General features: G+C 44.5%; 1 protein-coding gene and 1 long non-coding RNA gene across 3 annotated transcripts in view; both read right to left on the reverse strand.

Annotated features, from left to right (window-relative positions):
• LOC149366790 (receptor-type tyrosine-protein phosphatase kappa-like) overlaps positions 1 to 26945 on the reverse strand; it is a 141017-nt gene that overhangs the window by 44386 nt on the left and 69686 nt on the right. The window contains exons 19-22 of the mRNA XM_089552409.1: positions 20285 to 20357; positions 16786 to 16892; positions 14530 to 14734; positions 11763 to 11859 (exon numbers count right to left, since the gene is read on the reverse strand). Of these exons, the coding sequence (XP_089408535.1) occupies positions 11763 to 11859; positions 14530 to 14734; positions 16786 to 16892; positions 20285 to 20357 (482 nt within the window). The remainder of the gene's footprint in view (positions 1 to 11762; positions 11860 to 14529; positions 14735 to 16785; positions 16893 to 20284; positions 20358 to 26945) is intronic.
• LOC149366791 (uncharacterized) lies at positions 999 to 8590 on the reverse strand. 2 transcript variants are annotated; one of them, XR_016284110.1, is made up of 4 exons: positions 8268 to 8590; positions 6900 to 7007; positions 3554 to 3601; positions 999 to 1284 (listed from the first exon to the last, which is right to left on the reverse strand). It is a non-coding gene; the product is annotated as an uncharacterized LOC149366791 (long non-coding RNA). The 2 variants fall into 2 exon arrangements; XR_016284111.1 differs by lacking the exon at positions 3554 to 3601.

Below are 26945 nucleotides of genomic sequence, written 5' to 3' on the forward strand. Positions count from 1 at the left end.
TTTATGAAATGCCTTAAAGATTATTGTATTTGGAGCTGTTTTAGGATTTTGTGTTTTACGACGTGAGAGTGCTGGCAATCATTGAATGGCTCTAGCTACACCATCCTTTTAGCCCGCTAGCACATATAGAGGCCATTTCCTGCATTTGGAAGCCCGCTTGCCCGCTTGCATAATGCTTGCATAATGCTTGCACAGTAGCTAAACGGAAGTTGAGGTGGTAATTATAAGTGGTAGCCTGGTACCACCTAGTAGGTCTTAGTTCCAACCGATTACTGATTTCAAGCTAGCGTACATACGTGCCTTTGGCCTAATTAGCGAAATCGACTGACATTTTTATTGTTATTGTCACACGTTTTTTTTTCTTTTTGACGAGGAGGTGGTTTGTCAGTTCAAGTAAAGGTCATGACAGTCCTTGGCTCCTAGCTCTCTTGTGTTCATTTATCTTTTGCTTAGTTGCTTTTCGTTGTGTATCGTTGTATCGCACCTCGTCCACTAGGCCTTTTCATTTGCTTCTCACCAACACAGCAAAATGTCGGTGTTTCCCTTTGCCATTTACATAAATGCGACCGAAGTTTTAGATGCTGAGGACGATGAGCTCCTGTGTTGTGCAGAATTTCTTATGTCTGCATCCCTATTGAAAATATTGAGCGTGAATTCTGCGTGCCTATCTTTGCGTGTTTATTGCCACGCAAAATGCGACGATTGAACGAGGTCGCAGAATGCGAGACATATTTCACACAATTTGCGCAATCCGAGCAAGCTCGCAAACGCGAGACATCTCTCACATAAGTGCGCAAGCCGCGTAAGGCTCGTACAGCAGGAGACATCCTCGCGTATGCGCAAGCCGGGTGAGGCTTCCAGAATGTCCGAGAGCCAAGGGTGAGTCCCAGAATGTTCAAGAGCCGAGTCTGGCTCACAGAGCACTAGACAGTGTCTAATGGAGTTACCATCATGATACCGATAATACCTTGCATGGCTGCATGGCTCCTACATCACTGCTCAACACGGTACGCTAATGTACTGCATTAAGGCCTCCTCATCTGTCTGTCACTGCCTCATTCAGCATGCATGTTGTGAGATAACAAGCTTTGCAGAAACGGTGCTTCGTGGGATGGCTCTCATGTGTGTAGCATGCTTGCAAAAGGACATAGATAAGGTCACCTTAACTGGCTTTATTAATGCCACATCCCTCATGATGGGTGCCACACAGTGGCTAAACAATTTCTTCACTTTCTCCAAGTCCAGCAGGTTGGCGTCTTGATACAGGTTCTCACTATGCAGCACCTGCAAAAAGGTAGGAGTATATGCAAAAAAATTCAGTTAATCTGTTTTCTGGAAATTCCAGAAAAGGGCACAAGTACTTCTTCCATTAATGAACCAATGATGATTTCGAAAAGTTTCAGGTTTGAAATACAGACACTGGAAAACCCGACTCAAGCACGCAGACTGCTCAGCATCAAACCTGCACAAAATCTAATAACCGTGTCACACAGGCATTTTGAAGGCTTTCAAATGGCTATTAACTCAACGGCACTTGAATACAGCTAAATGGGCATTTCCAATAGCCACTGAGTCCCTAGAACAGTGTGGACATCTATTAAGATTTTGAAGGCTTTTCAGTGGTAGAAATTTGCACTCAGACATGGAGCACTCGCAACTATACACTAAGGAATAAAATCAAAGCAATTTAATCGTTGAAAGAATACTCAACATGAAATGTACAACTTATTTCACTAAAAAAAAAGAAGGCTAGCCACAAAACACTGCTGCAAGCATATTATCACTGTTGCCAATAGCACAAATACAATGAATACCACCTTTTCAAAACTGTGTGAGCGCTACAACAGCTTCCCAGCAAAATTATCAACTGTGACAGTGGCGCCACAGCAGCTTGGTGCGAGATGATGAAATATCTCTACGGCGATCAAGTATTCTGTGTAGCAGTGGCATAACTCCCAAGTTGAAGTGCAAATCTCGAAGCTCAATCTCCCACCTTAACTGTTATCTTTAAATACATATTTAAATTCATTGGAGCGTGCTGCAGAAGTAGGTGGTCAGATCATTCGAGAGGATACCTGCAAGGTATCTCAGGAGACGAAAGGTCTGATGAAGAAACGCCAAAGCATGAGGACGTCTAACTTCAGAGATAGAATAGAACTAGGAGAGCTATCGAAGTTATTTATAAGTGCAAGGTAGCCAACATAAGAAAGTTTAACATGGAGAAAACCTAGCATGCTCTAAAGCATGGAGGTAGCCTAAAATCAGTGAAGAGAAAACTAATCACAGGTAAAAACCAGATTTATGCGCTAAAAGACAAAGAGGGCAATGCCATAAGCAATATGGATAAGATAGTTAAAGTAGCCGAAGAGTTCTGCACAAATCGCTACAGTAGTGAATGTAATCAGAACGTTACGGAGAGAGGCAGTAGAGCATAGCAATGGGACATCCCGCCAGTAACGAGGGAGGAAGTAAAGAAAGCCTCAGGAGCAATGCAAAGGGGTAAAGCAGCTGGTGAGGATCAGGTAACAGCAGATTTGTTGAAGGACGGAGGAGAGATTGTGCTAGAGAAACTAGCCACCCTGTACACGCTTGCCTTGTGACCACGAGCGTATCAGGAGCTTGGAAGAATGCGAACATTATTTTAACTCATAAGAAAGAAGATGTCAAGGACTTGAAGATTTACAGACCGATCAGCTTACTATCCATTGTCTACAAGGTATTTACTAAGGTAATCGCTAATAGAGTCAGGACAACCTTCGAATTCAATCAACCAAATGATCAGGCAGGCTTTCGTAAAGGATACTCAACAAGAGACCACATTCATGCAATCAATCAGGTGATAGAGAAATGGGCAGAATATAACCAACCCCAATATATAGCCTTCATTGACTACCAGACAGCAATTGACTCGGTGGAACCACAGCTGTCATGCAGGCATTGTGGAATCAGGGTGTAGAAGAGTGTTATGTGAAAATATTGGAAGATATTTATAACGACTGCACAGCTACCATAGTTCTCCATAAGGTCAGCAATAAAATTCCTCTATATTCCGAGTTTTCTAACACCACCATCATTTTTTGGCACCGTGACCATATCATACAAGAATGTGAGACCTACTGCATACCTAAAGAAAATATGTGTGTAAGCCAAGCATCAGCCGTTCAATGCAATAACAAGTCTAAGTGAAAAAGATTCGATGTAAATTAGAGAAAGCCTTGCCATTTTTGTACTTCTGCTTCTATGACTGCTTGCTGGATTTTTTTCTTTAGTTGGAAGCATTCTTCCATCCCTTATCTCTATACACTATTCCTCTGCCAAATGACTGAGTAACCCAAATAGCAATTCCTAAGTAGGGAGGGGGCCTTCCACAGTGACCACACAGGGGCCTTCAAGTTCTTGCAGCAATCAAAACATCCCTTTGTAACACTGGCCTTGAATGCACCACTATACTTTTGTGCCAGGGCAAATACTTATACAATTTATGTTTTAAAACCACACAGAAATCCACAACTGCCATTATGAAAACAACCTAGTAATGTAACCATAAGCGTACCTGGCCAGCATGATCAGCATGGAAAGGCGCACAGCTTGTGTGCAGCTCCTAAAATGAAAGCAAATTCACATGATTAATTGCAATTTCCACAAAGACATTCTTGAAAAATCATGTTTTTGCACCACTCAGCCTCAAGCCTGCCTTATTGCTCCTGCAGCAATGAGGCAAATCTGAGCACAGCTTGGGGTGAGCTGGTGGTATCACATTACGCACCTGACACTACGTGCATCAATCCATTTGTATGAATGAATTTCAGAATGGCGAAGAAGACACACACACAGGAAAAAATGGTGGGTGGATGAGATTAAGAAGTTTGTGGGGATACAGTGGCTGCAAGTGGCAAAGGACAGACAAAATTGGAGAGACATGGGAGAGGCTTTGCCCTGCAGTGGGTGTAGTCATGCTGCTGCTGCTGCTGATGATGACAGCCTGAGCACACCTACAAAGTAAAACTGTGATCTCGACCCAGCAGCACTTTACTGTGTTGAAAGAGAACAGGTACAATTGAATTACTGCATTACCTTGTTATTATCATTAAAAAGTACAGGGCTCTAAGGACTTCCTAATTTACATCGAAACGAATGGGTTACAGTGAACTTTCACGGATTACACTAACAGGCACTGAAAATCCAACACAGCTGCCCAAGAGAATATTAGGCAGCCGCGCTAGCCTTCTTTTGCGCTATGCTACCTGATACCAGATTAAAATTCCAGAGCAATTTACTCATACTCTAGCACTGGGATACGTTATGCCCCAGACTGACGCAGCTGTCTTACTAAAGGCAGAGAAGCTTTCAGTGTGGGTCATGTGTGCTGTGGCGTGAACACATGCACAGCATCGCCTGCTACCATTCAAGTCCTCTGTGTACACAAATGCAGGTGCAATAGAAAACCCACATCACAAATTTGGCTAGTCTGGTCGGCCAAGCATGGGCCAGCTGATAGCACGAAGCAGCAGGTGCGACACATACCATCATCATCAGCCTGACAAGGCCCACTGCAGGGCAAAGGACTCACCCATGTCTCCACATTAACCCTGTCCTTTGCTAGGTGTGGCCACCATATCCCCGCGAACTTCATCTCATCCGCCCATCTAACTTTCTGCCGCCCCCTGCTATGCTTGCATTCTTTTGGAATCCACTCCATTACCCTTAAGGACCAGCGGTTATGTTGTCTTCCCATTACAAGCCCCGCCCAGGCCCATTTCTTCCTCTTAATTTCAAGTAGCATGTCATTAACCCGCATTTGTTCCCTCACCCACTCCGCCCCCTTTTGGTCTCTTAATGTTAGACTTATCATTTTTCTTTCCATAGCTCACTTTGCTGTCCTTATCGTTTGGCACGTGTTTTTTTCTCTGTAATAAGGCATAAAGTATTATACACGGATTACCACATGGCATCCTCCTATGACCGCTAAATAATTTATAATCAAATTTCTTTCTCCTGCTGTATTTGTTTCGGTTTCGACAGCTGAATGATGGCTGTGACTTCAAAGCGAGGTTATTGGTCACGTGAGGCATGAAAAACTGCAATACAATTGGTACTTCTGGCTCTTAAGGAATGCTGGCGTCAGCGCTGTAGCGAATTAAAACGATGAAGCAGCGATTATAAGTGCAGTTTTTCCACGCCTCACGTGACCTATAAGCTCTCTTTGATGTCATAGCCATAGTCAAATTGTTCACCGAAACAGGATGGCAGAAAAAGTTGATTATAAATTATTTAGCGGTCTCACACGAATACCAGATGGTGATTCATGCATAGTAGTGTCTTCCGCATCATTATAGAGAAGAAAACATGCCACCAAGATTAGGTGTCTATACTCTTTTAAGCTGAACTCTCTTCATTAGCCTCCACGTTTCTGGCCCAAAAGTGAGAAACATGCAGGCTAAAGAAAAGATTTCAGCTTAAGTACCAAAGTGGCTCTAATCACACGATGAAGCAGAAAAACTCTCGACACTTGAACAGAGAACAAATAGGAATTCCAACAAAATTTTAGATTCTTGTAAGGCTATCAAGCATTTCTGAATATTGTAAACTGCACTTTCACACATACAGTACGCATGTATGCCAAGCTCACATTCAGTAGCCCTGTTTACCGGCTGTAATTATCACGGTCTGAGCTCAGTTACAGATTTAAAACCAGCCAAAAGATGCAACACAGGAAAAGAGAAGAAAACAGGTTGGACTATCAATTGAATTTTTTGTAAAGGAAAAGAAGGCTCGCATGAAGATGCGCCACACATGACTCACACCAGCGAAAGGCAGGACAACAAATAACTGTCACTGATATACAAGCACGTCATCTAAAAGAGAAAATTCTTTCCGTTGAAGATTGACTAATGGCTTCGCTACTCATACAGCCGTTGCCTTGGAGATATGCATCAAATACGTTACAGATTTGTTTACCACTTCTATACACTGAAGTGTCACAGAAATCAGGCGTACATACTGATGGGTCATCTTATGATTTACGCTCACGACATTGGCACTGTAGTGCCAGATTAGAAGCTGCCTTCCCCCTAACGAGTTAGTGCCCACTCAGGAACACATTAAAGACACCTGCACATATCCCTGAAGTAGTTTCTTGCACAAGCTAGCGGAATGTGATAAACCACTTCCTGCAAGTCCTGAACCTAGTTTTATGGGATACCATACTGCTATCCCGGTTTTAACAGCAACGCAAAGGCCATCAACACAATGATTGGCGCAAAAATTACATTTAAAAATTTTCCCGCCACTCGATTTGAACTCATGAAGTCTACACAAAGGACTCCATGATAACCGTTCTGAGGTGAATGGCAGTTCAGCCTAGCCTCTGGAATCTGTGCCAAAAAAAAAACGGAGTCAGCGCATCGCAATTTACTTCCGAAATCAGCCGGTGCTGATGAAAATTGTATGTTTTGCTTTCTCTGGGTTATAAAGCTCCACTTTCAGAAAAAGTGTCGTCTTTGTGGTTAGGATGCGGAACTTCATCATCACAGGTCAACTTCAGCTTGCCATCAGTGTCCCTTTAATGCCTCAAAGTTGAACAATAGCTCCATTCATAGAGGAGGGCTGTGCATAAATTTCGACCACCAAAGATTCTTTAACATGCACTGACATTGCATAACACACGAGCAAATATGCATTTCGCCTTGTCGAAACGAAGCCACCACAATTCAATGCCGCGTCTTTGGGCTCAGTAGCCGAACACCAATGCAGTAGGCCACAGCAGCAGGTGAAAAACAAAAGAGAGCCCTTAATAGGCAACCTAACTTGCCAAAATCAACATAACGAGGGGTCACACAAGTAGCAGTGGACTAGGAAAATAAAAGCTACTTGTGTCGGAAGATGTCTTCAGTGCTTACCTCAAAAGCCTGCTTGCTTGCTGGGCATCCTAGCACCAAGTGAAAGGCTGGCACAGCTATACTGGAGAGCTTGGAAGAGGCATTGCTGGTAAAGCTATGTGGAGATTGCTGCAAGGTAAAAAGACACATTTAACAGCAGCACAGTGCAAAAAATGGACTAGAATCAAGCATGTAACGCAAAGTGCAAGGCACAAAAAGGAGCCGGTCGCAGAATGGAACACAACTGTTTAATCACATTTCGAAGTGGGCCAGGCAACAACAAATTCATAACCACGGCAGTCATTCACAACCTAGCCTCAGACGAGACATCACTTGCATATCGATATCCAGCATCGTTTCTACAATACATGCCACCATTCAAAAGAACAGACCACAGCAGAACGATATTTTCAGTAGAAGGCTGGTTTGCTTCAAATTCTGCATGCGTCCCTCAATTTGAAATCTGGCATGATTAGCACTGATTTCACATTCTCACAGGTATGATGAATTAATAGTGCCAATTGCAGAAAAACCACACTTTTTCCTTTAACATTAAATAAGGTATTGGAGAGGTACCTCAGCATATTTAAGTCAAAGTCAGATTTATTTGCGCCATTGGTTATAATCATGAAACAATCAAGTTTATTCTTCGTACATATTAAAGGCTCAATTACCCTTAAATTTCACTGCAACTTCGGGATTTAGGGCAAATGGAGCTAGGGCACCTGTGTGCATTTTGCAGTTGTTTGTACCATTTCAGCTCCGAGCCAAAGTATGAAAGAGCGAATGCCAAAATAGAGGCGAAAAACTTCAGAGCAATTTGTTTTTATCTCACCGTTCTGCTATTCAAGGCTCGACTACACTGGCTCGGCTATAAGTACGAACGCAGCTGGATCATATGGAGCTTCGTACCTTAAATACACAATTTATAAAAGTACAAGTGAAATACAAGTGAAAGAGGAGGAAGCTCAATCCAAACGCATACAGCTGAATCGCAGTCTACGTAGTTAAACTGCTCGAGCGCTGTTACTTCAATTACAGCGTAACATGCGGCGAGAATGTAAAGCCCGGGCCGAAGATCTATTGGTGGGCACATATTCCATTCTCGGCGAGAGATGAATGGCAGTACGGCGGCAGTACGGCGCCGATATCGTGCACCCCGCGATCGGATCAGCTGTGCATATTTGCATGGCATACTGACCATGACCGTGTGACCACTGACACTACACGCGCATTCATGCCCGTGTGCCGCCAGCAAACAACCTTTCAGCGCTGCGTGCTGCCGCGATAGGCACTGCGTCTTCGCGTCTCTGTACTAGCTGTATTGACGTGGCCAGTTGTGCGCAAAGGCTTTGAAATAATGAACAGGTTCGAAGAAAATTAACTTACCCCCAAGATGCGAGATGTCACCCGGGTAGTGGTCTCCCACCAGCTGCTCCGCCATGGAGGAAATGAGCCCCACCGTCAGCATAGCGTTTCCAGTGAAGGCGCGCAAAGGACGACGCGCTATCCGTCGAGCCCGCTGACGCACGCTATAAACACAGGTTTACTCAGCACCTTACCACGTTTTCGCACATCGCACCAGCGAATTTCACTGCTGTCGGCACATCACATATCGGAAGAGTGACAAATGCTCATGCCAGCGATCGTTCACGCCCTCGGCACCACAAAGGACCACGACAAACGTAGTAACGCTGACCGCCATGCTGTCCCTCCCCAGCCGCTGCGTTCGTTGGCTAGCGCTTCGGCCAGTTCCGGCTTCCTTCGGCCCGTTTAGAAAGGCATCGCCTCCTGGCATTCCTCCAGGTCGTCTCTTTCGGGCTCTATGCTTTTGGGCAGTGCGATAGCAAAGAACTAAAACCAAATGAAGCTTTCGTTACAAAAATAATTAAGTTCTTGTGCACATATTAGCATTAAAAACTTGAGAAATTTGTGACGCATGGACGCATTAATATGCGTGTCGGTACATTCGTGCGTGCGTGCGTGCGTGAGTGGGCATGGTCTAGCTCGTCAAATCCAAAGCCTATCCGACATGCTGCATGGTTTCTGAGATCACCGCCGTGAGCTTCGCTTGTTTTCTCGTGCTGCTGCTGGGCTGTCTTGCGCGCCGCTGTTACTGTGCTGGAATCGCAAAAGAAGAAGGATTACCGGTGTGTGCTGCCGGTGGGCGCGCTCTCATCCAAGAGTGGTAGTTAAGCGATCCGTCGGGGCATATGTGTTATGGATGTCTGGTCGACAACGATAATGAGGTCAGCAGTGCGGTGCCGTCGTTTGATGAGTCGAACCTTTCGGCCTATTGCACTGCTAACTTCGTTGCAAAAATGCCTGGCTCATAAGCAGCGACAGTGGCCATTGTTTCTGTGGTGTGTTTCGATTACAAGACGGCGCCCTTCTACAGTGTGGCTTCCTTGGAAACTTAGTCGGCGGTGTGCCTGCAACACCTGTCGCTGTCAGCTCAAATTGACCGCCTGCGAGCGCTGCCTTCTTTTGCGATGTGAACGGTGACGGGACACTTACTGCCTGTGGCCGGAGCTTATAGCAAAAGCGAAGAGTGTTTTGTGTGAAGGTTTGACGAAGTGCGTGTGTCAGTCTGGACCCTTAGCAAGTCATACGAGATGCGACATGCAAAAGTGGTTCACCAGTCGCTTCAGCAGAAAGGAGTGCGGATGTTTTTTACGTTACTTCAATCGAGAACTGCCCATGCAAATATTTCAACTCGTCCCTTGCCTAAACAGCATAGTAAAGAAGCTAAAGCAACAAAACTGCTGTTTCCATGCTGTATATTGATTCCGCACTCGTGCTAGAGGTGGGAAATATGTAGCAGTTATTGGCGGAGTTACAGCCTATGAAGCACGTGCAGCTTCATGTAATTGCAGGTTATGATATGTGCCTTACTTGGTATTGACTTTGTAACCAGACATAGCCATCTGTCAACTAAAAGAAATTTTCTTGCTATAGGATTCTGCAGCATTATGTATGCTTCTGGACACTGAATACCGGGTGCGTCACCTCTCTTGAAAGCACTCAGATTTGTGTACTTATCAGTACGTTTGAGATGAGAAACTTTTATCAGCTTCTTTTCTTTATTTTATAATTAGCTACACAGCATGTCGCAAAAAAAAATGTTTTAAGGAAAAGTATTTCAGTTTAGAGTAGAACAGTTCAACAAAGTTGTTTTGGGCATTCTGGTAACTTCAAGATGGTATCTGATGGTTGCATACAGACGCGCAAGTCAAACCTCAAAGGGCATCAAACTTAACAGTACCGCTGAGCTTATCCTTTCGTGCTTTTTATGTGTGTGTAGATCACCTGGGGAAGTTCAGTATTGGATGTTGGATTTCATAGTTCTGCTACAACTTTTATCTTCCTTTCTACACATGAAACATGACTGAACTCGATTACATTCCCCAAGCAAATACCTGACGCCTTACAAGCGTTCCTTACTGTGCACAGTTGTTCCAGTGCATTATATCCACTCATGTGCAGCACACTGTTGTGTTGCTCTTGGTCTCCGAATGTGACTCTCAGCAATATGACGGAATAATAGCGCATCCAGATGGTCTTTGTGGTAGTGCAAATTTCAAAACAGATTGAAGAAGAATGAAGAGTGTGATACTTCGTCATGCATCATGCAATGCTGGTGCTAATCAGGCAACATGTGTGGTATATATACTTCGCACATTTGAGATTCATTGGATTTGTTCTGGAGCCATACTGGGAATTAATTAATCGATCTGTGATTTGTCACTGAATTTGAGAGAGGGTACTAATTTCTGAACTTTTGACACAAACTGTGAATTCAAAACTGTCTTTTCGTGTAGGCTTACATGGCCTTTTTACGTGTATGTAAATTTATGCTAATGACTTTGGAAATTGCTTTGGAAATGGTTTTGGAAATTGCCTCGTAACATTCCTGTTACAGCTCACAATTCGCTTTCTGCACGTCATGTTTGATTGAACCTGATTATATCCCCAAGCTTGTTTGTTGTGTTGCTTCTGATTTCGAAATATGGCTGTCTGCATGACGGGCAACAACATAAGTGCTCTGGATGGCTTTCATCATGCATCTATAAGATATCTGTAACTTTCAGAATTGGTTAAAGGAAGAACTGAAGGATGCTGTAAGAGTCATTAGCAGCTTGTTTTTTACATTATTTTACTATGAACTTGCAATGTTGACAAGTTCTTGCTCAGTGTGCATGTTGTCATGTACAGGTCCCTGCAGTATCGAAGGAAACCATTTTGCACTAAAAGATAATTTTTTGGTTATTTGTTTGCTGAAGTTGAAAATGATTAATGGGTACTTACGCCAAGACGAAAATTATAAAACAGCAAAACGTGAGCTTATTGCTCATTATTGAGAAGTAATCATTAACTGAATGCTCGAACTTTGTTTGCTTTCACCCTAAATGGGCCTTTACAGTCTCGACAAGTTGCTACTAAGCAAGCAAACGCACACATGGCCACACGCAGCCTCACTGAGCTTGTTCAGTATGCACATAAGCACGCACAGCTTCGGCAAGCCCCCTCTCAGCACGCAGATGTCCACGTACAGAGAGTTCTCCACGAGAGTCCACGATTTTTTACACGCAAAGAGTGTGCGTGAACGTCTATCAGCTCACAGTACGCGCATATGTACACACAGGACGCACAGAATGCGTACAGGTAACGCACAATTTCTGCGCATTTCTGGGCAAAATGAACGTGATCGTACAAAAATCACTGTTCTCGTGCAAACTCACGCAGAGTTTTTTCAATAGGGATGTCAGCGTTATATCTAATTCAATAAACTTTTCGCCAAATAAAAAATTACTGCATGTATTAAATCTACTAGTTTGTGCCCTATAATAGTTTACTGTTGTGCAGAACGTCATTTATACATACGTAATTGGCCCTTTAATGAAGTCAACAGGGCTCAGGACGACATTGACCGTCTGATTGGCTATAGCCCGAACCATGGGCTCAACTTGAACTTCGGGCGCTGCAAATAAACAAGCGGTATTGTTAGCATGCATTTATCAGATGACAGCTTTGTAATCGTACAAAAGCAGAGATGACGAATACCAGCACTGCGTCCTAGAACGGCACCAGGGACCGCATTCTGCGAGTTTTCTGTGTTCCGTTGTCGATTTCACGTCCATTTGGTCATCCGTCATTGGTCACTCAGGTGTACCCACGGCTTTCAAGCGTCCGTGGGAAGTGACTCGGTCATTGGGTGGTTGGGGACGGCACTTCATCGCGACCAATGGCAGCCACTCTTCAGTTCGGATCGCGTGCTCCTGATGGAAGCCAACGGGAAGTCCAGTCGCCAATCACCCAATGGTCATGTCGCTAGAAAGGTGCTTGAAAGTCGCGGGTATATGTCATTGACCAATGACAGAGTACCAAATGGATGCATGTACAATGGAAGCTTGCAGAATAGGGCTCCAGAAAGTCAGGGCAAAGTTTGCGGCGAAAAAAATCTCAAAATTCCCTGAGAACGAGCGGATAATTAAGGATTTGTATGTGGTGCTTAAGCAGTGCCTAGGGTGAAAGCAACCTAATACTGTTGTCTAGTAATTTTGGTTTGCTTCGGTTTGTGGCGCTTTAAGGTCCCAAAGCGACTCAGACTATGACGGGTGCCATAGTGCAGGAGTCCGGCAATTCCGACAGCCTGGGATTCATTAAGGTGCGCCAACATCGCACAGTACACGGGTCCCCAGCATTTGGCCTCCATCGAGGCGTGAACTCCGTGTTTGGGTTTGCACCCGCGTCTCTTCGGTCAGGAGCTGAGCGCCAAAACAACTGAGCCACCGCAGCGTCTTCGCCTTGTAATTTTATATACGGTGCCATTTGTAGCGGTGGAAAGTGAAAAAAATTATGTGAGAATGTTTACTACATTCCATTTAGTGCGAAAACACGGCTTTTTTTTTCGGCAAAGGCTGTTTTTACTGATGTTATATGCATGAATGGTTGAAATGAGACGCAAACATCCCGACTGATTCAATTTGCAGTCTTCTTAAAGCAGGCACGCAAAAGACAATTTTGCTCAGGTCACAACCTTCTGATTAGTGCTGCGTAAAAGACGACGATGAGCACGCATCGATTACGAAAAGACTACGTGTCTTTTCGGAATGGAGCGCTCAAACTAGGCAGTCGCCGACTGTGTCTTGGCCAATCCCCCGCAGTGCCTACGAGCCAGTATCTTCTTGAGGACGACATAAACAACAACATACTCGCGGCATACATGCAAGAGGCGATTTTGCTAGGCCCTTAACGTCCCGATTAGTGCTTACGACCTATTAGTGCTTACGACCGCTTTGGGTCAGTGCTCGACCCGCCTTTCTTCCCTCGTCGTGCGTTTGCGCGCTAAGTGTTTCAATCAACTGAGAATGCGCAGTTTTCTTGGGTATAATACGATGTACTTATCTGGCGATGTCCGATGAAGGAAATGAATAGATATTTACGAGCGAATAACTGGTAATCAAAATTATTGCGAGCACACCAATTCATCAAGGGGTAAATAGCTACCGGCACTGCGCACATTTTCACTCGATTAAGTTATGGTCAGTAATAATGAAATTCATGCTACGTAATTTAGATTAGTATTAAATAAATGCAGTATACGGAATTCTGAGTGCTACGTGAAAGGCTTGAAAGCAGTAAGGCAAGCAATGAGCACGGAGGTAATATTTTAAAGAGTACAGAATTACCTTCACCGCTTAATGCTTGAAAGGAGCAGCTTTATTAGCCCGAGAATTAAGAGCACTTGCTCTCTTCAGTTCGCAAAAAAGTGGGTATCAAAAGAGCGTATGTTTACCATGTGGAGTGGCCAGAATAAAACTCAAGCTTGAACTCTTCCGTGAACGGACACTTTGCGGGTTTAGATCATTGCCTTTACTGTGATTTTGGGACGTCAGTTCACAATGTTTGCTGAGAATAAGAATGGAAAGTGTTTGAGGCTAATATTAAGCTATAAGAACGGAGTAAAGCATTAGTCTTTCATGCGGTACAAATCATTTTGCTCCCAGTAGCTGTAGCGCCCAACGCCTAAAATCAGAAACAAGCGCTTCACTGCATGACCTGCTTCCTGCTTCGATGCAAGGAAAAAAGATGACTCTTTTTCCTCTAGCTCTGTCGTCTGTGGTTGGATCGAAAGAAACTGATCATAAAAGGCTCAATTCGGACTCAGGTTGGAGCCAAGATGAGCTGGCGCCCTAGTGGTGCTGATTCGATTCGAGGCAGAGGAGCAACATCAAAATCAGCACCTTATTATTTCTGCATGCAGACTACACAAGAGTGTGTGACACTCTTTTAGTCCCCTTTACAGATTAGTGAAAAGTGCTAGAAGCACTATGGCATCGATCGTTCAGTAATGTAAGATGAAATGAAGCTCCAGGTTAAAGCCCCTGTTTTGTTTTTACGTTCAGATATTTCTTTGTGTGGGGTGCGGGCGGGGGGGGGGGGATATTTAGCAATTCATACTGGTGTGGCACCACAGGGACAGGGACAGGGACAGAAACAGAGTGACAACAACACAAGTGTTGTCACTCTGTTTCTGTCCCTGTCCCTGTCCCTGTGGTGCCACACCAGTATGAATTCGTACCAACTCGCCCAATTTTCAACCCTTTTGATATTTAGCAATACCCGAGGGCTGCCTTGAAATACTCACTCGATGCCTTTGTACTGAAGTTGTCGCAGATGCCGTCTCCAAATCCCGCGCTCGTGCTGGCCTGAACGCATACCATGTAGGTGGAGCCCGGAAAGAGGCCACGCAGGTAAAACTCTGGCTTGTCTGAGATATTGAGCACCACTGACTGTTTTCGCCAATAGTTGGTCAGCATTGTGTTAAAGGAGTGCGATAGAGATGACGTAACCTGCGCGGAAGACAGAAAACGGGTATGAAACAGCGCAGGTGTGCGTGCGTAGTAACTCGGTCATTAAGCTACTGATCTTAAAATAGGTGCTGCGCCAGAGTAGACCAATCGTTTATTTAGTTTATTTAAGGTGCAGTAGAGATGCTCAGGCGGTTCTGTGAAACACTAGCCTTTTCAACTTAGCGGTACTACATTTCATATCAAATTGGATGAAAGTAGCCCAAATGCTGTCAGATTCAACTTCCAGCTTCGAGAAGTATGCGCTAGCAGTGAGCAGTATTGTTGGCCAAAGGCCTTCTTTGACTTTTTCTTAAGCAGTATAAAGTTGTTAGCATGTTCTTTTTTCTCAGAAATTGCAAACATTCGCTAGTCTGTTTAAGAATGACAGCAGGCTGAAGAAGAGTAAACAGCTGTCGCTTGCAAGTTCATAGTAATCAAAGCTCTAGGTAGCCCCAGTGTTTGATAGCTTCCTAGAGTGATTCGGACTGAGAAATTGCCGCTCGGGTTGCAACATATCTGGCTTAAACAAATTTATATGGGAAAGCTTGGGCAGATACGAGCACACACATTGCAGTAAGGGACTCCACATATATGATCTTTAAAAATGACGTACACTGAATAAATTCCGTTTGTTCCATCACTCAGGAAAGAGTCTGGTTCACCACCTTATTCTAGCCCGTTGCCAATTACGAGAGCACATAAGTAACATGATCCAATTTGTCAAAGCCTAAAAAGCTATGTAATTTCGGGCGAGAAACTTCCTACGTCAAGTTTGTGTTCGCTTCCGCTTAAGCCTAATAGTGGGATTTCCAAGCTGGTAGATTTATTTTTCCAATGACGCTCAGAACAAAGGAATCTTGTGTAATCCCAGTGTTCGGTGATTACACGAGAAGCTTTAATATCATTTGGTTCGAAAAACATTGGAGTGGGATTCAAGCATACGCTAGAATTTATATTTGATTCTAGTGCCTCCTCAACTCCGCTGATCGCCGATCGAAAAAGCTTCGAAAAGTATGAACATGCAAAAAAATTATTAAAGATGTCTTTTTCTGGCATTGTTATTAACCTGTTGACTGCGGAAAAATATCTTAAGCAACCCTGGTGATATTTTGGGTGCCAAATCACGACTCGCTTGCACAACCAACCAGTTGCAGAGTTTGATGACTATTGATGACAATGACCTATCCTTGACACGCAGTAAATGAAACTTGTAACAAGTTTCATTTATTCAAACTTGTAACAAGTTTCATTTATTGAAACTCGTAACACGTTTCAAGTTTCACACTAAGGAACACACACTGCAGCCTATCTTTGCACGAACAAGTTCATTCAAGTATAGCTTCTTCCCCCGAACCACCTCCGATTGGAACTTGCTCCCGGAATCCCATTTTTAAAATATTTTTTCTATTGTGGTTTAACGTCCCAGAGCAACTCAGGCCATGAGCGACACCGTAGTGATGGGCTCCGGAAATTTCGACCATTTGGGGTCCTCTAACATGCACTGACATCGCACAGCACACGGGCCTCTAGAATTTCGCCTCCAAAGAAATTCGGCCGCCGCGGCCAGGATCGGACCCGCGTCTTTCGGGTCAGCAGCCGAGCGCCGTAACCACTGAGCCACCGCGGCGGGGCTATTTCAAAATAGTAACTTTAGCAACGCATTGGAAGAACATTTCCTAGGTTAAATTTTCTCCATTTGTATTTTTTAATGCTGTTCTTTTTATCTTCCCTTTGTTATCACCGAATGTTGCTGTGTGTTGTTTTTTAATTTCTTTCGTGTGTTGTTATGTTGTTCGCCCCTCCTGCTTGGGCCACATCGGCCTGCAGTATTTTGAAATAAATAACTAAATTAGTTTCTTATTTTTTATGCGTGTTTCCTGTTCTTCATGACAAATTTAAGAGCCTACTATTTATTTGCTGCCAACTTTAGTCCCGCATATGCTCTCAATAGTTATGCCGGCAGCGGGTAATGTTTGGTCTTGCTTCATGTTGACTATTAAGAGCCACTGAAAATTGGTTAATCATGTGAATAAAAAGTGTGCATAACTCACCTTGTAGCTGGTCAGATTACCGTTCGTTCGAAGAGGAGATTCCCACTGTATCCGCACACTGTCTTCAGTTTGATCCAAAAACTGAATGCTCGCAGGAGCCTCCGGAGCTGAAAATTCAGGTAATGTTTTCAGTTTCAATTATGAAATAAAAATTGGCCCTTCAAAACCGTGTCATCGACCATGAAATAAAAGATACAGATTGTATACTGAAAAGACTTGTTTCGATTCTTCAGACAACTAAGAACATCAAAGTGTTTCCAATAAACACAGGCTTCCCTGGCTCAAAGACTCATCAATATTTTTTTATTTTTTGCTCAATATGAATAGGACCCATATTACCAATATTTATTGGTCCTATTGGATGAGTTGCCGCATTATCTCAAGAACCTCCTTTGATAATGACTGTGCCATCTAAGGAAAAATGAGTTGTCTAGAGCATTCAAGCAAAACCCAATAATTTCTGCATATCAGGACAATGCTCTTCTACTCAGCGATCCCTGCAACCAATTCTGAAGCCAACAGCGCAAATTTTGAACCTGAGGAGAGCCGCTGTAGAAGCTAGTTACTGTTCACACGCAGAGTAGCTGAAAATTTATCTTACACATGCTGTGATCGGCAGCGGTAAACATAAGCTCTTTAACAGCATTTCTATCGCACTTCTAGAACAGTGATTTCGGATGGTCATCTGATCGACTATGTAGACAAAAAGGTAGCAAGGTTAGTGAAAGCAAAATTGAAAAATTCTAAGACAGATCGGAGCAAATTTGTGCCCGAAATTTGGCCCACATCTTTCGCCTGTAGTTGCTACAAACTGACACGTGACGAGTTGTCGAAAGCTGACTAATAACCGTACATGAGCACGGTCGTTTAGCTAGAACGAGTTTGCTGGCTCAGCGGCGTCCGTATGATCACAAAGCGCACCCGATGAGAAATAAGCGGAAGGCGCAGTTTGCAGCAAAGCTGCTTGAGCAAATGAATACCGGGCATATATCTGGAACGTGGCAGATTCGAGCATCAGGGAGCGAAGAGGTAAAGACTGCTTAACTTGCTCTCGGCTTAGAGGGAAGCAGAGCTCTTTTTGACTGTTCAGAAAATAAGCATGCCACATAATGATTGCATGAAGCTAGTTCAGAGCAGACTGAGGAACAAATGGCAGAGCACATGAAATAGTCAGATAAATAACAAGCTACACTTAATAAAACCAATATTAGGAGAATGGAAATCATGCACGCAGCAGGAACGCTTTTTGAAGTTATTTTATGTCGTTTACGTATTGCACACACGCACCTTACCAACAACTTTCTACTAACAAAACAAGACAAACCTATTTGTGAAAAATGCGGAAATGAAATCACAGTAACTCATATTTTAATCTCATGCATAGAACTTGAAACACTAAGAAACAAGTTTTTTACCCCGTTTTACAACCAACACATCCCTTTTCATCCGTCATTGATTTTAGGTGAAGAAGCTCTTATTGATAAGTCAAGTTTTTTTAACTTTTTGAAAGAAGCCAATGCACTAAAAAAATTCTAAATTCCTACCCCGTGCTTTACAATTTATTGACGCACCTCAGCCACCCTCCCGTCGCGAGAAGACGGCTGAGGTCACTATTACATCGGTTGGGGACCTCGAGATCCTTGCACAGGCAAGGATGGCTGCTGAGGTTGCCAACCCTTTTTAAAGCATTTACCATAAGTCTGTTCTAAAATTTTCTCATATTTTTACTAGGTTGCACGAATTAACTGTTTAGGCCCTTTACACCGCCATTCATTTAGACTTTTGCATAACATCTATTTAGAAGAATTTTCTATACCCGGAGCTTGGCGCATGATAGCCTTAGTCGCTTATGCGCCATTAAACTCAACTCAACTCTACTCTTTTTGACTATCATCAGAACTGCGAACTGAGTTAAGCAGCTGAAAACCGGTGTTAATATATTGCAATATGAAAAAGGTCACTATATTTCCTCGCCATTGCAGTTGATGCTGTGCTGCTATGCTTAGAAGAAGCACCAGTCATCGTCATAATGTTGCGGAGAAAATATTACAATTTCCTTCTTTATGATTTTAATCGGGAGGCGGCGGTTAGTCAATTTTAACGACCAACTTATTCCCCAATGCACTTCTGGAGCCTTTGCGGGACGTCATTGGGGACAGTCGCCTAAAGAGCGGAGACCCATCTCCACTGTCTCATACGGATACAGCGTTTCCAGCGGTACCAGTCGAGCGCACAGCACGGACAGGAAATATTCCTCCTTCCTGTGTCAGCGATTCTTATGTTTCAGATTTTCCTCAGGACAGGAGCCGTAGCTGATGCGTTTTCACTGGTATGACCCATGCGGGTGAGTCGACTTCTCAGGACTATATATCAGACAAGAGAGGTGCCTATCTGCTAGCCAAGGCATTGAGCTGAACACGTGCTTATTTGTAAAAAACAGCGCACCCTTAAGACATGGACTGAGAAAGATAGGACGACACAGCGCTGTTTCGTCCTATCATTCTCAGCTCGTGTCTTAAGGGTGCGCTGTTTTTTCCAAATATGAACTTTAAAGAACCCCAGGTGGTAGAAATTTCCAGAGCCCTTCACTAAGGCGACCCTCCTAGCCTGAGTCGCTTTGAGACATTAAAACCCCAATAAACTAAACTAATAAACTAAACCAAATATGAACTACCAATTAGCCCGTTTGACTAGTCTTGCATGAACACATGCTCTCGCCAAAAAAAAAAAAAGTAGGAGGAAGGCATCTTTCGAATGTTGTGCAGAAAACAGTGTGTATCACCGATCGGCAGAACAGCCGCAACTGGAAAAATGCTTGCACTGTAGAAAATTTGAACCACGGCTTCGGGAGATAAAGATTCCGGTCAAAAACCGAGATAAAACAAGGGAGGTTTTTAAAACTCTTCGTATTAGTAAGAGAGGAAAAGAATGTGATAGCGATAAATATCTGCCTTTTTAAGACCCAGGTGTGATGTCTTAAAAGGTTTGATTGATTTGCTGGTTTCTCAAAGAATCAAGTTAGATGAAGTTAGCGCTTGTCCTATGTCGTTTTTCTATTATGTTTGTCTTTGTAGGCGGTATTGTTTCCTGTCTCAAGCAGTATGCGCCTTCTAGACTAAGTCGAAGTTCTTCTAAGAGATTCGGGTTTTGCTCGAAACTTCACGCAGCCTGGGTTTTTATAGGCAACTTCAACACGGCGCACCAAAGTCAAGCGCGTGTTAAAGATTAACGCCTATCTCTGCAGCGATCGTCAGAAAGAACATTTCTTTTCCGGGCTTCACGAAGCACCCAGACAAAAAAGCAGGCTGGGGTATTTGCCTGTTCTTCACACTTCTGTCTTTTCTGACATAAATTGTCCTCTTTCTGCACAATAAATCATATTATTTTTAATTTTTAACCACAACAAAAGAAGAGGCCAAATTCACGAAGCGATGGCGAAAAATTTCGTGAGAAGCATCTGAATAGCCGGCTTTGCCAAATGGAGAAATAAAACACTTACGCATTTCTCTTGTCTCGACATCCAGCACAACAGAGTACGCTGAATATCCAGTACCATAATTCTCAGCTCGCACCTGCAGAAATGAATACGGATTATTAGATGTTTTGCGTATATACAAAAATGCTACTGACAAAACAGGCTCTGTACCATCAACCTTCTTTTTGTCTGCGTATGTTTCGCGCCTTTCACCAAAGACGAACAGTTAGGAACTCATCTAACAAGACGTTTTTTTTTTATTCTTGCGGTGAGCACTTCCTTCCAAACATGATTTATGAGCACCGTGGCAGAGAGATTGGCGCTTAAGAACACGACTTAAATGCTGAATTCTTTGCTATAACGCGGCCGCCAGCGCTTTTGCAAAAAACATTATTACATTATCTGGTTCCACGATTCAGAGACAGCACTTCTTCGGCATCTCGCATATCATAGATGCTCAAAATGGCCACTAGCTTGCAAATAACCAGTTCTAACTCCCTTCACGAAGAACCGGTAGCCTCACAGTGCACAAAAGTTGTGCACCTAGAGTCCCTCAACAACTAAAAAAACGTACACTGCAGAAATAGCTTATGGGTTTTGATATGTTTCTGGGCGCTCAACTCCGGAAGAGCACAAATAGCACATTTGTATGCACAGCCGTTGCGCAACACGACATACAGTGAAGTGGCGGTGAAGGCTTTCCGGCAAGCAGCCAGACAAGCACTCGCAAAAGAAACTTGTTTGGGGGGCTGACAGTGAAAGTGTTTTCATACATTTTGCGAAAGCTTTTGACACTGTGATTCAATCCAAGTTAATGTTGAAATGAAATCTCAGTTGAAGAATTCAAATTTAGTAACTTTCTCTCTGAGCGCTCACAGTGTGTGAACTATACAGTTCCGCTCAGTCTTTCGTCGGCACCGTAACATCCGGTGTGCCACACGGCCCCTTCTTAGGACCTTTATTATTTCTATTTTATATTAATTACCTGTCTTATAACATAACCTCGAACATTCGCATGTACGCTTATCACTGAGTTTTATGACACCATTCATTCTCATAAGATCAGTCTCGCATTAGTGAATCATTTTGTAGCTTATGCAGGTGGTGTGAAAGTTGGCGGAATAAAAATTAACTTCTGTATATCTGTTCTCATAACATCTAGTAACAGTTCCTCTTCATTGATTTTTGATCAGTCTTTGCATATTATACCTCTTGAATGGGTATCAGAGTAGAAGCATCTAGGAATTATTTTTCCTCCAACTTATCCTGGCTTGGCTTGATTTATGGGGGGTTAGCGATTTAAAGCGCCCCAGGCTATGAGGGGTGCCGTAGTGACGGTTTCCGGAAATTTAGACAACCTGAGGATCTTTAACCTGCGCTGCCATGGCACAGTACATGGGCCTCTAGAATTTCGCTTGGATCGAAATTTGATCGCCGTGGCCAGAATCGAACCTGTGTCTTTCGGGTCAGCAGGCGAGCGCCATAACCTCTGATTAACCACAGCTGTTCCAACTTATCATGGTCCAAACATATTGACTTCATTTGTAATGCAGCCCAAAAAAAATTTGGATTTTAGACGAACATTAACCAAGGGTCCAAAAGATTCCGGGCTGCTAATGTACGAATGCCTAATCCGTCCAATTCTTTACTATGCTTGCTTTGCTTTCTGCGGAATCCTTACAAGGTAAGAGAGATAGAAAATATGAGGCCATTATCTCCGTGGTTTTTCCCCTTCTTAAATACTAATTACAAACAACTTCCCTCGCCACTCGCCGGAAACTATAATCGTTAAATTTTTTCTGCTTTATCGTTCATTCACACTACCGACTCTGAAGCTACAGGTACATCACGTGTGCCATACCAGCGTCAACAAGAAGTTATCGCAATCTTAATCTCTCACCTTAACTTGCTCGCACTGATGTGTTTACAGTTTCTTTCTCCCCACCATTGAACACTGGAATACATTAGCCGGTCCAGTGTATTCCCTCCTAACAGAGAGATTAATGCATGTAATAACGGTTTCATAATCTCTTTCTGCATTGTTCCCACTCTCCCAATTTGTGTAGTGTGCCCTATATGTGCCCTACGCGCCTGCCTCGGAAAGCCTTATCGCGGTACACAGGCGCGAATTCAGAGACAGCGAACGCGTGGAACCAATACATTTATTCTCGCTTGTCTCGCCACTCCGCGCCATGGTGAGGTGCTGACAAGGCGGTGGGTAGATATTCTCGCTATACTGGTAAAATATTGGAGGGCGTACATGTGTGCCCATAAGAGCTAAATTAATTTATTGGGTTTTTCCACCTTTTTTTTATTAAATACACGCTACAAGCAATCGGCATCTCTGCATCAGGATCTTTGTGCAGCGAAAGCTACATATGACACGTTCTACGAAATCACGATGCTCCATTTTTTCTCTTTCCCTCCTTTCTTCTCTCAGTTGCTTTCCTTTCTCTTGCTGTTGCACGGATTTAGGGGGCCTGCGGAGAGCCGCCTTGCCTGCAGTCGACTAAATTATCCGTCTGGCGACGTCATTTAGCTCCCCTTTCCCGTACCTGAACTTTCTCTCAAATGCGCTTTACTACTATGCGTCCTGCGACATTTCTTTGCTACCGAACGTCTAAAACTCCCATTAAAAAATAAACAGAACACATTTGGGACATGTTAGGAGAAAAAACTGCACTTGAGACTAGACCGAACTTCACAAAGAAGCGGGCCGTGATAGCTGCTTTTCGAATATATTGTCACGTGCTTCCACAGAACCTCGACGGAAGAAGCAGAAGATGAAGGACTGACCAGCAGAGAGAAAGGAAGAGAAAGAGTTGAAGGACGCTGGTAGGCTTCCTGCTTCCATCGTGCTCCGACCGATCCCCTCTGTGAATAACCCCCCCGTGTGTGCTAAGCGCGTAACAGTTTGGTGGAGGTGCTGAGTTTCGACCACGGAGCATTCCATCTACCGAAGGAGCCGTAGACTCGCAGGCTTCCCACCACTGCCATCGGACATACCTGGAGACGACAATGCCGAGCAACCCGGGACATCCACAGCGAACAACTGGCCACATTATCGAGAGCCCCGCACATTTTTTGGAAAACCTGAAGAGGACGTTGACGAGTGGCTGAAACACTACGAGCGGGTGAGCAAATACAATCGCTGGAACGCTGCTACCAAACTGGCTAACGTGGTGTTTTTCCTTGCCGCCACTGCCCTTGACTGGTTCGACAATCATGAGGATACACTGAGTTCATGGGCTACCTTTACGACCGAAATCAAGAAAAATTTTGGAGATGAATCGGCAAAGAAGAAGCGTGCGGAACAGACATTGCTTCACCGCGCGCAAGTACCCGGAGAAACTTGCACGGCATACATCGAAGCCATCTTAAAGTTATGCAAGCTAGTTAACTCCAGTATGCTTGAAGAAGACAAAGTCGGCCACCTTCTAAAAGGAATTGCGGAAGATGTTTACAATTTCCTGATTAGTAAAGAGAGCCTGAGCACCACCGCTGACGTTATAAAACATTGCAGAACATTTGAAGCTCTTAAGCTGCGTCGAATTACCCCTAAATTCGGAAGATTGGCCAATGTCACCTCTATAGCCAGTGTTGAAGCCTCTCCTCCAAATTCTCTGGCTGATATGATTCGAGAGATTGTGCGCGAGGAATTGTCCAGATCCCGGGACACCTTCTGCCGCACAGAATATCTGCGGCACAGTTCTGCACCGGAGGAAGATGTTGCCGCCCTGTTGACTCCGTGGGCTCAACCTAACGGCACTTTGCCCATGGACGATCGGAACATTGCCCAGCGTTATGGCCACCAGCCGGCGGAAAGGAGGCCCACCTACCCAGAAGACGTGGTTCGTCAGCAGCGAGATCCTGGCTCCAGCCAACGTCGCGACTTTGTTCGCCAGGACTTTTATGGCGGTCGCTGGCGCTCTCAACCTTTGTGCTACCGGTGTGGCATTGCAGGGCATATCGCTAGATATTGCCGCCGTCGTTTCCCGACTTCTCAAGACTGCCAACCCCCGGCGCCTACTTACGGACAAGTGCACACCGCGCAGCAGCGACCCTCAACGTCCGCTTGGGACCCATACCGTCCGAGCACTTTGCGGAGTTCATCACCTGCATCTGACCGCAGTGTGACGCCGCCACCTCAGCGCCAACGGCGGTCACCTTCTCCTCGTCGTCGTGCATCCCCTCCGCCTCCGGGAAACTAGGAGGCGCGGCCGATGGAGGTGAGGCCGCCGGCGAGTCGATGACGTCCAATATACCTCTGCCCGTGTTTATGTTGAAGAACAAACTGGAAGTGTTTATTGATGGTGTGAAAACAATGGCTCTTGTGGACACTGGTGCTACCGTATCCGTTATGAGTTTGAGGTTTAAGAACCGTTTAGGTAGGAAAGTGATGTTTAGTGGTGACCGTGCAGCGTTATTTCGTGGTGTCGGTGGTGAACCTTTGGTTCCACTTGGTGTGTGTGCTTCGGATGTTGTTATTGGTGGTCTAACGTTTAGAACAGAATTCGCAGTGCTACCACGGTCAACGCATGATGTGATTCTTGGAATTGATTTTCTGCAAGAGTGTGGTGCAACTTTAGACTGTCGTACGGGAGAAATTGCTTTGAATTCTTCACTACTTTCAGCTCTTGTGGATAACTCGACACCGGATTTTGGAGCATTTGCGGTGGAAGAAGACACTATTGTACCAGCTTTCTCCGCAGCATTCGTGCGGGTTTCCTCTATTCACAATCAGTGCGAATCTTTTGAAGCTGTGGTAGAGCCTACGACACTCGCCTGCTCTAAGAAGAGTATCGTCGTGCCTCGTTGCGTCGTTCCCGTGGTGAGAGGCCGTATCGAGCTGTGGACAATGAACCACTCTGAAGAGCCAGCTGTGTTGCCCCGGGCCTCAAACTCGCCCGTTTCGAGGAAGGTGTGTCAGGTTCCGTCGCGACGTTAACCAACTCTGTCAGTGAGCAGCACGTGAAAAGAGATATGGAGACCCAAGTTAAGGCTATGATTAATCAGGCTCTTCCCACAACCGAGCGTCGCACTCTAGTGGAACTCCTTCTGAAGCACGTGTTCGTGTTCGACTTTGCCAAAGACGATTCTACACCACCGCCTACCAGTCGTATTCATCACACTATCAACACCGGCTCCGTACCTCCTATACGCCAGAAGCCCTATCGAGTCTCAGCCACTGAACGTAAGTTAATAGATGACCAAGTTCAAGAGATGCTAAAGCGAGGCATAATTCGAGAGTCTTCCAGTCCTTGGGCAGCTCCAGTTATCCTTGTTAAGAAAAAAGACGGCACATGGAGGTTCTGTGTTGACTACCGTCGCTTTAAATACGGCCACGAAGAAGGACGTCTACCCGCTTCCACGTATAGATGACGCAATTGATTGTCTGCACTCCGCTTCATACTTTTCTTCTATTGATTTGAGATCCGGCTACTGGCAAATCCCCATGCACGCTGGAGATAGGGAAAAAACGGCCTTCATAACACCAGACGGACTTTACGAGTTTAACGTTATGCCTTTCGGATTATGTAACGCACCTGCAACATTCGAGCGGTTCATGGATACAATCCTGCGTGGCCTTAAATGGCAAATTTGTTTATGTTATTTGGACGACATTGTAATTTTTGGCAAAACGTTTAGTGAGCACAACAGCCGCCTGAATATTGTGCTTGATGGCATGGAACGAGCTGGCCTTATCCTCAATTCCAAGAAATGTCATTTTGGGAACCGTGAAACAATTGTTCTTGGTCATTTAGTTGATAAAGAAGGTGTTCGACCAGATCCAAAGAAAATTGAAGCTGTCAAAAGTTTTACGGTGCCTCAATCAGTGAAAGAGCTGCAGAGTTTTTTAGGGCTCTGCTCGTACTTTCGACGCTTTATAGCTAGGTTTGCGGACATCGCTTACCCACTGACGTGTTTGCTGCATAAAGATGCACCGTTCAATTGGACCAGCGAATCTGACGCAGCTTTCCGACATCTGAAATTTCTTTTGACCTCGGGCCCCATCCTACGCCACTTCTGCCCATCTGCACCAATTGAAGTGCATACTGATGCAAGTGGTATCGGTATCGGCGCTGTACTTATACAACGCCATGGTCACGATCAGCACGTGGTAGCATATGCCAGCCGTTCATTGAGTAAGAGCGAAAGAAATTACACGGTTACTGAGCAAGAATGTCTCTGCCGTTGTTTTTGCTGTACAGCGCTTCCGCTCCTATCTGTACGGGAATGCTTTCACCGTCGTGACCGACCACCACTCGCTTTGCTGGCTAGTGAGTCTTCGTGACCCCTGTGGCCGGCTTGCTCGATGGGCTTTGCGCCTACAAGAATTTAATTTCACTGTGGTGCATAAAAGCGGCCGTAAACACTCAGATGCCGATTGTCTTTCCCGTTTGCCGCTTCAAACGACTGATGACGACGCAGACAACTTTGATGAATACTTGGCGTCACTTTCACAAGCCTTCCCCGATCTTCAAGTTTTCCGAACCGAGAAACGTAAAGACCAAACATTAACCTCTTTGTTTGATGCCGCTCAAGATTCTGTAAAGAATACTTTTTGCATTCGCGACGGTTTGCTTTATCAGAAGAATTTCGCTCCTGGAGGAGCACGCATGCTTCTTGTCGTACCCGAAAACCTACGCATCACAGTTCTTGGAATGATGCACGACGACGCCAC

This window comes from Amblyomma mixtum, chromosome 1 (genome assembly GCF_055824585.1).
Source record: "Amblyomma mixtum isolate Tamu chromosome 1, ASM5582458v1, whole genome shotgun sequence".
In the NCBI taxonomy this organism is placed as follows: domain Eukaryota; kingdom Metazoa; phylum Arthropoda; class Arachnida; order Ixodida; family Ixodidae; genus Amblyomma; species Amblyomma mixtum.